Here is a 14558-nt window from a genome sequence, read left to right on the forward strand (position 1 = left end):
AGTAATGAAAGATTTAACTATATAGGTCACTTCATCATTCCCTGATGGGGCTAAATCTGCTTATATAATAGCATCAACTGTAGCGATACTGTCAGATTTACTGTAAAGGCGTGCATCTAAAAAATGGCCTCTCTTAGTCGCTCTTATCGATATTCACTGAAGACTAAGGTCAATACCTGCGTTGGCTGTCAAGGGCAGGGATCGGCAAGGTGTACGTACTAGGACACCAGTGTATGTGGCAAGGTTTGTCCATAGAACATCATTAAATTGTCCACCGCAGACCCCAATAAATGTTGAAGACTACCCCTGGCCAAGTGCATTGTGGAAGTAGAAGCAAGTTCCAGAAGCCGTTTCTGTGGCTTTTCACACACACAGCCGTATGATTGTGTAGAGTATCCAGGGCTCAAAGCAGTATTTACAAGCTAAATAGATCCTTTCTGTGCTCCCTTTATGGGTTTTCTACACAGATCCTTCTGTTGAATGTGTGTTGGACGGAACTGAAGAAGAGCACGTTCTGTGTAACCTATCACTCACGCTATGGGACATTTGGCTGGACTTGCACTTCAGGGTAAAAGTTGCCATCCCTCGGCCAAGTGGAGTGTCCCAAGCCACCCATCCTCTCCTTTTAAAGTTTCTTTCCGTCTAAATCATGTTTCAGAACAAACGTTTCTTGACTTTGAGGCTGGCTGAGGGCTCTGGGAGCTGTAAGCAAATAAGACTTTAAATGGTTTTGCCCTCTGTACCTTCTGTATTTCCATGCGTGCTTCTCAGAACAAACTTAGCCTTGGCTTAGTAGCGGCATAAATTAGGGTTTTTTTCCATGTGTCTACACAGGCCTTCAATACAATGGAATTTCTTATGGGTTAGACTGAGATTTGTTTATTGCTACAAGGGAGCTTTTGTTGAAGGAACAAAAAAAGGAACAAAAAAAAAAATCCTTAATGTTGGGTTTGTGCCAGTCCTTTTCAGTACAGGAAGGTCAACCATCACAACCCTTATATTGTTTTGTATTTTTTGTGAATGTACAAACTGTTCTGCGGAGTGGTCAGTCTTCTGATTTCATTTAATGTTATCTTCTAAATGAAACCGCAAAGGCAAGAATTCCCTTCACAATTTAAAAAGTTAAAACTATCTCGCTGGGTTTGTCTGTATATAGCTTTAGAAATATTGTGTATTTCTGTATAAGAAAGCATTGTTAATTTGATGTTAAATATAGGGGATTAGATGATTTTTTTTGTCCCCACGTGAAAATATTACATTTAGAGACATTAGGGGTCTGGAGCAAATATCTGCGTTAAAACATAAAACGTTGTTTGGCATGAAATCGTCCTTTTAAGAAGCATGGATTAATTCATTAGTTACTTGAACTTAACTGAGTCAAGTGGACTAAAATCTCGAGCCAACTAGAGTGTGTCTTTGGAACAAGATGTTTTCTTTTTCTGTTAAAATGTGACATTTATGTGATCTATGAAAAAAAAAATGTGAAAAACTGACCATTTGTCCTTTGTTTACATGCAGCAAGGAGTTATGGGAGAAGACGAGGTAATTCAAACATTTATTAATGTTTACGATTAATTCTGTTTTGCCCAAATCTTACCTAATCACACCTAGATGTGTTACATTTGCACCAGGGTTATAGTTTTGGGGTCCCGTTAGCTCTGGCAATGATTATTGATAGATTAATATCTATTATATTCCCGATAACTCTAAAGCTGGAAATATGTTATGACTATGATGTTTATATCACGAAGCTTGGTGGCACTTCTAATACGTTTTGACATGTTGGATCCAGTATAGATATGATGGTTTGTAATGTCTAGATTTTAGCTGTAGTGGTTTTTATACATTTTTTGGTGTCTTTTAGTTATTGTAGAAATGCTTCCCTTAAGGACAATGGGCGGTCCCTAAACCCATTGAAAACAATGCATTTTGAGCCCATACATGTACGGGCTCTGTCATTAAGGGGTTAAGTCCTTATCCTAGAAATGTGGGTGGCTTTAAGTGGGATAAGAAGTAAATACAAAAAAGCGACAAAATCACAACAGCCATTGAACCCCATTTGTAAGCCTTACATTGGTATTGAAGGACAATGGTGCCTGATAAATGTTTCAGGATGGATAGATAGATAGATAGATAGATAGATAGATAGATAGATAGATAGATAGATAGATAGATAGAATAAAGAGTTATAATATAATAGTGTCTGACCATTTCATGCAGTCCCTGGGATAACGTTATCTATGCACAAAGTGAGAGAGAAATACACTGGGTGTTCGAAAGCTTTGTCAGTAAACAAGGACAGGGTGCGCTCTTAGGATTATCGGCATATAACTGACGTGTGACGTAATAATAATAATATTGCATGTTTGGTGGAGTTTGTACTATTGAAATGAGTGCATCCAGTTGGGCAAATATATTGTGCATAGCAATGTTAAAACCGAGCACTGATTAGCTGGGTAGGAGCTCGGGACGCTAACAAGTGCAACGACCTTTGGAAAGGAGCTCTCACAATAAACATTGCGTAATCCTCAGTCCTTGCTGCAGGACCAAGGTCAAAGCACTCACACTTCAAGGCGGCGTGAAGTCACTGAGGGCACGCGTTCGCTTGGAACAGTTTAAATTCCTCTGTTGAAAGCTCACGGCGGTTAATAGGAAGCAGGCTGTGCCGTCTGCCGGATCTACAGCGCGGCTCCGACGTGGAAAAACCTGAACGGAATTATTGGCCCAAATAACACAGAAACAGATTGTAATTTCCAAGAAGTCTTAAGAAACAAAGATTCCCACTTGCGATTAAATAGACTCCCTCTTACCCTCTTTACAGATACAGTGCATATCATTTTCTTAAAGCTTACCTTAAAACACTCATTTTCCTGCGTTAGAAACTGATAACAGAAGTTTTTGGGTTTTGTGGGGATTTTTTTTTACCCATTAAGCGATTAAACTAAGCTCGGCTTGCATGGCTGCCTCTGCTGTAGGGAAGAGTTTTTCCTTGTTTGGGTAAAAGTTGGAGGTCTGGATCTGGAGCGCTCTTTACCACCCTCTGTATTAACACGAATGGACTCATTGGGAAGGAAAGAATTTAAGGCGTTGATAGCCTTATTTTAATCTACAGTGTTTAACATCTGAATAGGCTATACTGTACCTCGCAGTTCTGGTGCCCTCACACCAAAGCGACCAACATTAGCGATTTGATTTTTATTTTCATTTATTCCGTTTTAAAACAGACAAATAAGAAATGCATCAATATATTCATTAAGCCTATAGGTCTTAATGCCACATGTAGGAGGAAAATAAACATTCCTATCTACCTATACCTAGTCGTGCTTCTACCTCTCACTCCCCCCCCCCCCCGGGGAGATTAAATACCATTTTATCATAGATACATATTGTTCAATGTATTCCTGCCTGCTCAGGGCCTGCCACAGCTGATATCATGAATAATGTTAAGAGGAAAGGCTAGCAGAAGATCCAGCTCATTCACATGGACGTTCCCCTCCCCCACTATATTGAACAAACACAGAAAGCATTCATTCATGGCCAGCGACATATATATATATATATATATATATATATATTCATTCCTGAACCCTTTCTCACTTTATTACAGATTTGCTCGCTGATTTAACATCTAATTCTAAAACCATTGAACGCACCGTGATATCATATTATCGTTCTATTTCCAAAGGGAGGTCCCAAGTAGCCCCCAGTATATAGAAAATGTGTCAGATGCTGCTGCTGTCCTCTCCTACCTCCACCTAGTTATCAAAAGGGCCCAGTAATTAGCGGTTATTCCTGAAGTGTGAGCTCCAAACCCGGAGAGCTCCCAATCCCATGCATGAAACATATGGGAATTTCCATAGTCCTGATCCGGTCGGGGTAATCCCATCAGCAGCTTCCATCTCCCGAAGGCCTGTTCTTACACAAAGGCAGTCGAGTAGATGCAGATCACAGTGTGAAGCACGCCCTGCGCATGGACCCAGGATTGGCCAATAAATGTGTTCAAAACTAGCACTAAAAAAAATGAATGAAATAATCAGTGAAACCAACATTTAGTTACAGTAACCAGTCTCCCGTACCGTGACGATACGCGTGTCGCAATCCAGACTTGGGGCTGCTTTTGCACGTTGTGTGTTTACAATGCTTTTTGGGTTATAAATTTAGCCGAACCTGTCTTTGTGGCATTAAGCATTTGCTAAGGGGATGCATTCTTTGTGCCGAGCGTGTAGGTGCAGCTGGTAATTCGCTCGCTGGACAGACCGTTATGCTGGGGTCAGGCGTTCCTGGCATTTTCACACCACCTGCTACTGCTAAATCTTCCCAGCAAATGGCTTCTTTAAAAAAATCAGCTTAACATATACATTTATGGACTTAAATAGGCATAATATCACCCCACACCCCAAATTAGCATTCAAACCGGAAGGCAAAACTTAGTATAAATATTTTTAAGATATGTATGAACTTTTTATTTTTTGTTTGCTTTGTTGGCAAAAACCTCTTTTCAGCCCCTGGCTTTCTTTCTTTATTTTTTCCGGTAGGTAGGGCAGATTTTGGGCAGATCATTTAGCGCCCTGCTCCCGATGTGGATCGTGTTGCCCCCCAACACTTATTACCAGAAGCCCTAGAGTAGGCCCAAGTGGGGTTGATGGGGTTAACAGCCTTGATGTAATTGAATGCCTTAGTGCTTCAAGTTCATCAATAACCCCAAAGTATCAAAACAGATGTAAGATTTATGGGTGTAAAAAGGCAAATTTGAGCTTTATGCTAACGTATAAAATCTCTGAGTGTCTGAGGAGTTCTTATTACGCCGTCTGTGTTAAAGGATCGCCGGCGTACGGGACGTATAGACTGTAAGCTCTCTGTGTTTCCATACAGAGTCATGCGGGCTTCTATCCGCGGTTATATCCAGTTACACCAAGGCCTTGTTTGCTTTTGGGAAAGGAAGTCATTATTTTATTTTTAGAAAGTTAAGGGAGTAATCGTACGTCTGCTTTCCAGCATATTGGTCTGAGAGGTTTCAAACCTGCCCTGGAAATTCTGCTATTAAGACTGAAGACGCTTGCCGCATAGAAGAGTTTTCCCGGTTATATATATATAATATATATATATATATTATTATTATTATTATTATTATTATTTTTCAGTAATTTCAAAGGTGGCCTTATTGCCATAGATTGGAATGGTTCAATGGGCAAGAACATTTTTTGGTTGCTTTGATGACACCTTGTCAAGTCTTGACCAGGGTAACCTTTTAGTAATCACCAGCATAGACCGATCTGGCCAGAGGTTTTTGGCTAGTACTGCAAACCACAAATCTCATCATACCCTCCCTTTTGCTGTATTTCTTTTTAAATGAAGAATAAAATTAATGCAGTGTCATTTTAAAAAAAAATTTGTCCTACATTTTTGGTGTAAATTTGTATAATGTTCATAATAATATCCGTTGATTAAAAATTATGTAAATATAAGGTGGGTGTAAAGGTGATGGTGACTTGTTTGGAATAGAGAGTAACTTCTTCCATCTTGTGGATTTTGAGAACCCCAGAAATCCAGTTTTCTTTTTAATTGTATTTAAATAGTGATAACAGTTTGTGTGTTCACCTGGAAACTGCTAAAAGACGTTAACTGGTGCTGCTCCAGCATTTTTGTTTTCCATTTTTGAGTTGGAAACATATATTATTTTGCCTTTGTGTGCACATGGAAAGAGTTCTGTTTCAGCCAAAACATCCTTCTTCAGAGCATGGTGAAGCTCAACTGACTCGAGCAGCAATCTCTTTTTAGTGTGCCTCGGATGATTGCATATCACAAAAACAAAAGCAGTTGTTGCATTTATTGGTAGCCATATTTTCTAGAAGATAGAAGCTGCCACATTGGGTTCTTTTCTTGGGTGGATGGTGACTTTTCTTATTGACTAAGGAGCTGTGTGACAACAGAGGAGCTACCACCTTTGGCTTCCCCAGTGATTTGTCTTAAATGCAGATAAATGGAATATTGCGTGATTCATATGTATTGTTTGGGGTGTCTTTTGATTTTACCACAAGCAAAAAAAATCTTTGGCCCTTAGATTTTGAAGGCAAGCATACCAGTTGCCAGGATTTGTAAGGATTTCTCAGGTGTCCATATTGTTTTGTTGGCCGAAGTTTTTGGACACGTGAAGTTAAACTTATTTTGAAGAACAAGTAGAACTTTGCATGATGGCAATTAATATTTTCAAGGGTCATAGTCAACTCATTGGAGACACTTTAGGACACAAGATTGGTTCCTATTTCAAGGAAATTTCTTTGGTATATTGCATTTCCCCCAGCTCGTGTGTCACAGAATATAATGCAGTATTCTGCAACATATATTGTTTCGCCTAAACCAAAGTGGATTTTCATAAGTTCCGTTTTCTAAGCAATCTAATACTTCGGTTCTTGTACACTTGGTATTTTAGTGTGCATGTTTGTGATTTACACTGAACCCGTAAAATCACAAACCTCCACCTAACAATTTTGCTCTCCTTTCAGGCCGTTCCTCCCTTTTCCCCATTGATGATGGCCTCCTTGATGATGGACACAATGACCAAGTTCTCAACTCCCCTAACTGCTATTCCGGACATCAGAACGGGGAACGCATAGAGCGCTTTTCAAGAAAAGTATTTGTCGGTGGTCTGCCACCAGATATAGATGAAGGTAAGATGAATTACAATGAAATGCATTGGGTCTATAGTGTTCAGCCTTGACATGCTTGCTTTACGCTGTCAGCTGTTTTTTACCACGTAGCTTCCAAGTTTGTCTTTTACGTCTGGTTAGTTGGAGCTAAGAACTTGCTACTGTTAGAGTTTTTGTTAATTATTTTTTTGGTTGGTGCAGATGAAATCACAGCCAGTTTCCGTCGATTTGGACCACTGGTCGTAGACTGGCCCCACAAAGCTGAAAGTAAATCTTACTTTCCACCCAAAGGTGAGTCAAAAAACACAAAACCAGTACATATTAGGTGTTCTTTAAATCTGCCTAGTGCTTAATTTTACTCTAAGTGGATTAGCGAGCTAGGGAATCTAGAAAAGCTAATACCATTTTTATGATATGAGCGTCGGGGAGGGGCTGACACAAAGCATCCTGGGTAATATATATAGATCCCCTTGAATGCTCCCATTCTCTGGCTCCTAATTGGCATATTGTCAATGCAGCACAGCTGGGGATAAAGTACTTTTCCAGCAGGGCTACGCGGCTAAATGTGATGGCCCTTGTACCCCCAGCTGTGCTACATAGACTACAACCCTTTGAGGATAAAAGGATTTTTTCTTTCTCATTAAATCCTTTTCATTTTGGCAGTTTGTCCTATATTTTATTTTATTTGTTAAAACAGATTGGAGCATTTTCTGTTTTACGTGAATGTTACCATTAGACTGATGCTGAATTATAGAACATTTTCTTAAATGAATAGATTGATTCTCGGCATTCTGTGGTAATTATCTGTGGGTTATGTCCTACTTATAGTATATGTGTAGAAATGATCAAACTCTAAGGTTCACCTGAGTTCCTCACAAATCACGTAGATAAATGAGGAGCCTCCATGTTTGAAGTGAGAAGGTTAACATCCTGCTAGTATGATTGTGTGATGGTGTTTAAATAATCCCCGCAAACATCCGTGGACGTGTTGGTTATTTTGAGCTTGAGTTTAAAATTAGCTCATCTGGTTGCCCTTTCCATGCTTCTGTATTATTGACTCCCGGAATGGTAATATTTAAAGAAGCAAATTCTTCTGTCGCCATTTATGAGGAACACGGGCAGTTTCTAACATAGCTTTGTTTCCTCGCCTAACTCCTCTCCAGCCATTTGTGACTTGCAGGGCTGGATGTCCACGGAGGACCAGACAAATCGTAGAAAAAAGGAGTCAGATGTTACTTTTTAGTAACCAGCTTAATTTATCTAAAGATATTCTTCTACTCTTACAGCATATGTTATTCTGTGCATTGCTATCACAGGAAGAAAATGCCTATATTTTCATGCATTCTGTTTTGTTTCTTTCATGGTTTAGGTTATGCATTTCTTCTTTTCCAAGAAGAAACCTCTGTCCAAGCACTGATTGATGCTTGCATTGAAGAGGATGGCAAACTTTATCTGTGTGTCTCAAGCCCTACCATAAAGGACAAGCCTGTAAGTAAACAACTTAGATTTCCAAGGCAACAATTTCATGATTTATATAGTAGTCTTTCTTTATTTTTTAGAAAATGTACATAGTTTAGAAAACAATTTTAGAATCCGTGACCATTTCTGTTTCGATGGATTTTCATAAAATACAGGTAGAGTCAAGATGGGGTAAATTTTTCATTAGTATCATATTAAAAATATTGTGCTATTTTCTTTTTGTAATAGTTAGCGAATGTTTTTTGGTATCAGAGCTAGAATACTCAGTTTTCTTAGCCCTGTCTGCTAGACAAATGTCTTGACTTCTTATCACACTGTCAATGGTAAACAACAGAAGGACATAGTCTTAATGACCCAGTCATAAATGAAAGTCTATGGATGAAGGAACATTAGCATTGCCATAAACAATCAGCTCAGTGTGATGTTTGAGCAGGGACAGTCACCCAAAATATCACATGACTGACAACAATGGCGGCCTCCAGGTTTGCAGATACAGTACTGGATTTTATGCTCAAGGAGAAAAATATAGTTTTTTTTTTCATGGAAAATAAGGACAAATGGAAAACAGCTGCAACATTTCTGCAAACGTTTGTACTTAGTAAATGACTGTGATGTGACCTCCGCCTTTAGTTGGAAGGGTATTTCATTAGATGTTTATGTCTGTTTAAGCCGAAGGTGCCTAAACTTTAGATAGTATGGAAACTTGGAAGCTAGAGGAGGGCAGATGGCTTATTAATAACACATCGTTTCTGCTTCAGGTTCAGATTCGTCCTTGGAACCTGAGTGACAGTGATTTTGTGATGGACGGATCTCAGCCACTTGACCCCAGGAAAACAATATTTGTTGGAGGTGTTCCAAGGCCTCTCAGAGCACGTAAGTTAACACAACTCCTATGCAACCAAAATGCACTTTATTTTATTAATATGGTATGTGTTGTAAGCCATTGAAAGAAGCTGTGATGTCAGCACTAAATAGTTATTTTGCCATTCTTTTAAATCTTCTCATTTCTTTGACATTTTTACATGTTCTCCTGTTAAATATATTTCCCAGGTACCTATTGTGTGTGTGTGTGGGGGGGGCATAATATTCATTACCAGTGCTCCGAAACAGAAGATCTGTTACTGTTGACACATTTGTTGTTGCGCCTGTTATTTTCTAAGCAACTCTTTTAGCACATGCAACACTTGGACTTGTAAATCCCCTATTGGAAGTCCTTAGCATTGCCGGTGACAGTGGTGTATTCTGGTGTATCCTATGCCGACTCGTCCTGGGGCTGCAGACCTTCTGCTGCACAAATGGAAGCATATATTCCTATTTGCATGCCTTTGCTCAGTGGGCTGAGTGCAAGGGATATCTGTCCATCTGGGCCAATTACACCACGGAGGAATGAGCTACATCCTCCAAGGCATGCTTTACTGGGTAATACACATCTTTAAGGGGTAAATGCTGGGGGACAAACCAGTATCCATGCACTCAGGAGAGAGGACGGCGGGCACGGAGATGAATAACAAGTTGGGGTGAGGTTTCCATCCCGCCATGTTGGTTTCTAAAGCTCTGTTTTGTTTCCATGCAGTGGAGTTGGCAATGATCATGGATCGGCTGTATGGAGGGGTATGTTACGCGGGTATTGATACTGATCCTGAGCTGAAGTACCCGAAGGGGGCTGGTCGTGTTGCATTTTCCAACCAGCAAAGCTATATTGCCGCTATCAGCGCTCGATTTGTTCAGCTTCAGCATGGCGATATTGATAAAAGAGTAAGTTCAACTCTCGTCTTCCAATATTTTTTCTTGTTCCCTTTTTTTTTCCATAGCAGGATTTTGTTTTCTAATTTCTAAAAATATACATCCGGCAAAATGTTACAATGTTAAATAATTAGTTCTTGAGATGGTTTTGACATTGAAGAGTACTGGGAATGGTGGGTCTAATGCCATAATAATAATTCACAGGAGCATGTAATAAGGTATCAGTAAAGAAAGTGAATACAAAATGTAGTGAAGCCAAAATGTTATCTAGTAGGGATTGAGGGCGATTTCCCTAAAAACGACACCATAGAGGGCACCGCAGATATCACAATGCAAATCCGAGGTTTTCTAACGCAGACATATTCAATCTGATTCTAGGTGGAGGTGAAGCCATACGTGTTGGATGATCAGATGTGTGATGAATGCCAGGGAGCTCGCTGCGGTGGAAAATTTGCTCCGTTTTTCTGTGCCAATGTCACTTGCCTACAGTATTATTGTGAGTTCTGCTGGGCGAACATCCACTCTCGTGCCGGGCGCGAATTCCACAAGCCATTGGTGAAGGAAGGCGCCGACCGGCCTCGTCAGATCCACTTTCGCTGGAACTAAACCTTGCTTACCCCACCACTCACTGAGTAAAGGGTGCATGTGGCTTACTGTGTTTGATGATTATAACATGCAGAAGAAATAAGTGCATTCTTCTGCTCCTTGCCCCTAAATACAATGCATCTGATCAGCAGCCAAAACACTACAAGCCTCTTTTTTTTCCCACCAAAACCCTACATCTCAGGCTTACTAATATCTTGGGATATTTTTTTTAATATATATTTTTTATATATATATATATATATATATATATATATATATATATATATATATATATATATATATATAACACGCTTTTTTTTTTCTTTCAATTTCCTTTTCTACTTAATGCTAAAACAGTCAGGGGGCAACACAGTCTGCTGCTATATCTCCATGGGTGAAGCGTGCACTTATTTCTACAGATGGGTTTTTACCTTAATTATCAGCCCCAGTAAATTACCAAAGGTAGCAAAATGAATAGTGAAAAAAAAATGGAATATGTCTGCTACTAAAAACTTATTTTTTATTGTTGCTATTTACAGTGTGTATGTAAACTTAAAAAACAAAAAACAAAAGTTGATTTTTGTTCGCTCTCCATTTTGACTTGCAAGAAATAATACCTCAAGATAATCTGATTTTATTAGCTATTTTTAAACATTTTTTAATCATAAGCTGTATTAGCTTTGCTGCTATATAGGTGTTGTGTGTTATACCACCTATTTCTACAGGATTTGAGACGTTTTCAAACACTGCATTGTGGGGAAAAATGCAGGCAGCACAATATGGCTAAAACTGCCATAGTTCAGAATGTGAAAATATGCATGTTTACCTACCTATATTCACCATATGCATGCACTAGAACTATTAATTAACCACAGTAACGGTATTGCAAACGTTAAAAAAAAAAAAATTAATTAAAACGTAAAAAAAAAAAAAATTAAACTTAGGTACAATAGCATGAGCAAAATTACATTTTGTAACAAGAAAGCATATTTGCATGAATTATTGTGATTCAAGTAAAATGTCCTTACATGTGTACAATATGCAAATTAGTGTTAGAGTAGTAAGTGCAGCCATTTCGTGTCCTGGTCAGTAGTGGACTTAAATTTCTGAGAATTGGATGTACAATTATAATCCCTGTGCAATAGTTGTGGCGTGCAGTTCTGATTCTTGTGGCGTGTAGTAGCATATAGGTTAAAACTGGAAAAAAATATATATATTTTTAATTTTTTTTTAATAATTTTTTTTTTATTATTATTTTTTAAAAAGAAACATTGATTTAGTTCCCTGAAATAAAAAAAAATACAATTTTAAATGTCCTCTAAAACCAAAGATGGCCAGCACGCTTCTAATCAGTCACCAAATATATAACCCACAAGCTGAATATAGTAAATAAATAAAAACTAATATTAATTGCTTAATGCTTTAGTATAAAATAAAGTCAAAATGGAGACGGTATAATACAGACGGCTAGTTGCATAACAATTTACCTTTAAGACAACAGTGACACGTGACTTAAACCTTTGCATGAGATACACTTTCCCCTTTTTAATGCTTTTTTAATAAGCAACAACGCTGCTATACAAAAGGTTGTAAAATCTATTTTAATAAATATTTACTAATATATTTTATTTTTTAACGGGCCAACAGCAAATGCCGGTAATGGGTTTGGGTTCAAAAAATAAATAAATGTGAGAATATTAAAAATGTTTAAGGCATGGGGTTATGCAACTAGCCCACCCACCAGAAATGGTTAGGTAGAACATAATTCTATTCATCTAATATCTTCACTCTAAAAGTATACGAATTAAGCATCAAATTGTCGGAGAGAAATAAAAAAAACACACACACACACACAAAAGGTATCTTTTACGCTTTTGGGACAATCTTCTGTGTACGAAAAACGTAATGTTCTTATCGGTTGTCAACAGCGTGCTTTTTTTTGTACTGTATGATGTGATTCCTGTCTCACTTTTTGCCGTTTTCTCGTGGTTGTAGTTCACGTTTTAAATGTCTGAAATTGATGAGTACTTCTTTCTAATTTATTTGTTGGTGTCCCTATACTTGTTCTTAACCTTCATACTTTGTCAACATTCTCCCTGCCTAAGCCGAAAAACAATTATGACTTTGTTATGCACTATATTTTATATCTGAGAAAAACCTTTTGACAGTCAGCTGTTTTTAGCATTTTTTTTGTTTGTTTTAATAACACCTCTTTTTGCTATACCTCAAATTTTGACTCTAGAGGGGAAAAGAAAAAAACATTTGACTTGCCATTAAAGCTGTTAAAATAAACTGTGTATGAAAGAGAGGTAACGAGGGAAAAATCCCTTCTTGCAAATGATTTAAAAAAAAAAAAAAAGAATATTGGATGAAAAAAATACCCTTATATGGAAAAAAAGGGGAGTGGCATAAAGTCTTTTCGGTGCCATTTCACTTCTACCCATAGCAGTTAAAGCTTCTTCTTCTTCTAATCCCGCTTTTTGTGTGCGTATTTGTGTGTAATTTCTTATTTTCTAATTGTTGAACACTGTATTGGATTTTTTATAAATCATATTTATTTTACTATTTTTGTAGAAGATTGCTAGTTGATTTTGATTGTATTTTTATATTTTTAAAGCTTCACTTTTGTTCCCCCAATGTGCATATTGCTGCCCGAGGGTATGACTATGGAGGAAAAAAAAAAAAAACTTTAAAATTCACATTTTTTTTTTTTGTTAAGAAGGAAACATTTAGCATTTATATATTTGTGTATGGACAACACTTGATATTGTATCCCTGTTTGCATCTGGCTGCACAAAGCCTCTCCTCAAAGATGCTAAAAAAAAAAACTTGAATATAACACATTTTGGAAGGCTGACTAACCTCGATTCTGTGTTGTGATGTGCAATACTGTTTCTAATATTTGTATAAAAAAGTGTAAACCTTTTTAATGCAAATTTATTTTTTTCATTGCATATTTTGCAGATTTTATCCACAGTGTCATTTTTTACTGTCAGAAAAGATACCCCTTTTGTCATTGCAACTATTTTTTAAATCCAGAAATCTTTGTACTGATGTAAATGATTGTAGTTATTTTGGATAGTGTTTTGCTAACAAAAGGAGAGACTTTTTTCATGCATATTTCTATTTTGGTTTTGTTTTTATTATGTTTTTTTATTTTTATTTCTTTTGTTATTAGAAGTAATATTCTTGTCACTAATATCATTTTTGTATTTTTATGTGGGAAAAATATATAATTTTATGACGCTAATTGCTAAAATTTTATTTTATTTTTAATTATTTTTTTGAGCTGAAATCTTTGTACTATTAAAGCAACTAGTTTCTAATTCAGAGTTTCTGCATAGAATGGCACAAGTGGCTTACCGAGTGTTTGGATTGTAATTATTAAAGGTTCTTTGATATGCAAATTTAGTTGATTTATTTTATAAATTTTATTTTTTGGTATTAAAGCAGTTTTTTTATATAATTTAAGAGCCCGTGCTTAAGGACACTAGGTGAATGCCTTCAGCTTGAATTTTTTTATTTTTAAGATATTTTAGTTTCGATTTTACTGTTATCTTTAAGGTGTCTAAATCTCCAGTCTGTCTGTTGTACTGGTAATTTAACTCTGTAATGAAATAGTTTGCTGCCAACTATTTATATTAAGTAATTTTTAAATATTTGTAATATTGTTGACTGACTAATAAACTTAAGTTATTGGCATTGGCTGTGGGGTTTTTTTTTATGTCCGCCATTTATTACACAAGGTGTAGGGGTGCCCATCTTTAATGCTGATATTCAATAAATGGGTTGAATAGGCATTAGTGGAACTCCCAATTTGAACATTCACTTACAGGACCTACTCTTGTTTATCTAGTGCCTATAACTATTACCTGGAGGCTTTCAATATTTTTCAATACAATTCTTAAATTAATTACATATAATGCCAAAAATGGATTTTTTCCCCCTTAGATTCCATATTAACTGAAAAGCAAATTTTGAAGCAGATCACTTTTAAAGGTTTGGTATTAGAATTTTAGTCCGGCTCAAATCTAGATCTAAAGCTTGTGATTTTGGGTTTTCTATCAGTGTGCTAATTAGCTGCGGGGATTAACCTTGAAAATC

The 14558-nt window shown here is 37.1% G+C and overlaps 1 protein-coding gene across 5 annotated transcripts in view; it reads left to right on the forward strand.

Moving 5' to 3' along the window:
• The window catches only part of CPEB2 (cytoplasmic polyadenylation element binding protein 2), a 33954-nt gene extending 23266 nt beyond the window's left edge, over positions 1-10688 (forward strand). For 3 of the 5 annotated variants that reach the window (XM_053458283.1, XM_053458284.1, XM_053458287.1), the window contains exons 5-11: positions 1519-1542; positions 6504-6668; positions 6849-6938; positions 8017-8135; positions 8885-8999; positions 9700-9881; positions 10248-10688. In XM_053458283.1, the coding sequence (XP_053314258.1) occupies positions 1519-1542; positions 6504-6668; positions 6849-6938; positions 8017-8135; positions 8885-8999; positions 9700-9881; positions 10248-10475 (923 nt within the window). In that variant the 3' untranslated portion in view covers positions 10476-10688. The remainder of the gene's footprint in view (positions 1-1518; positions 1543-6503; positions 6669-6848; positions 6939-8016; positions 8136-8884; positions 9000-9699; positions 9882-10247) is intronic. The other 2 variants (XM_053458285.1, XM_053458286.1) reach the window with 1 other exon arrangement.
• Positions 10689-14558: the final 3870 nt, after the last annotated feature.

This window comes from Spea bombifrons, chromosome 1, assembly GCF_027358695.1.
Source record: "Spea bombifrons isolate aSpeBom1 chromosome 1, aSpeBom1.2.pri, whole genome shotgun sequence".
NCBI classification, from domain to species: Eukaryota; Metazoa; Chordata; class Amphibia; order Anura; family Pelobatidae; genus Spea; species Spea bombifrons.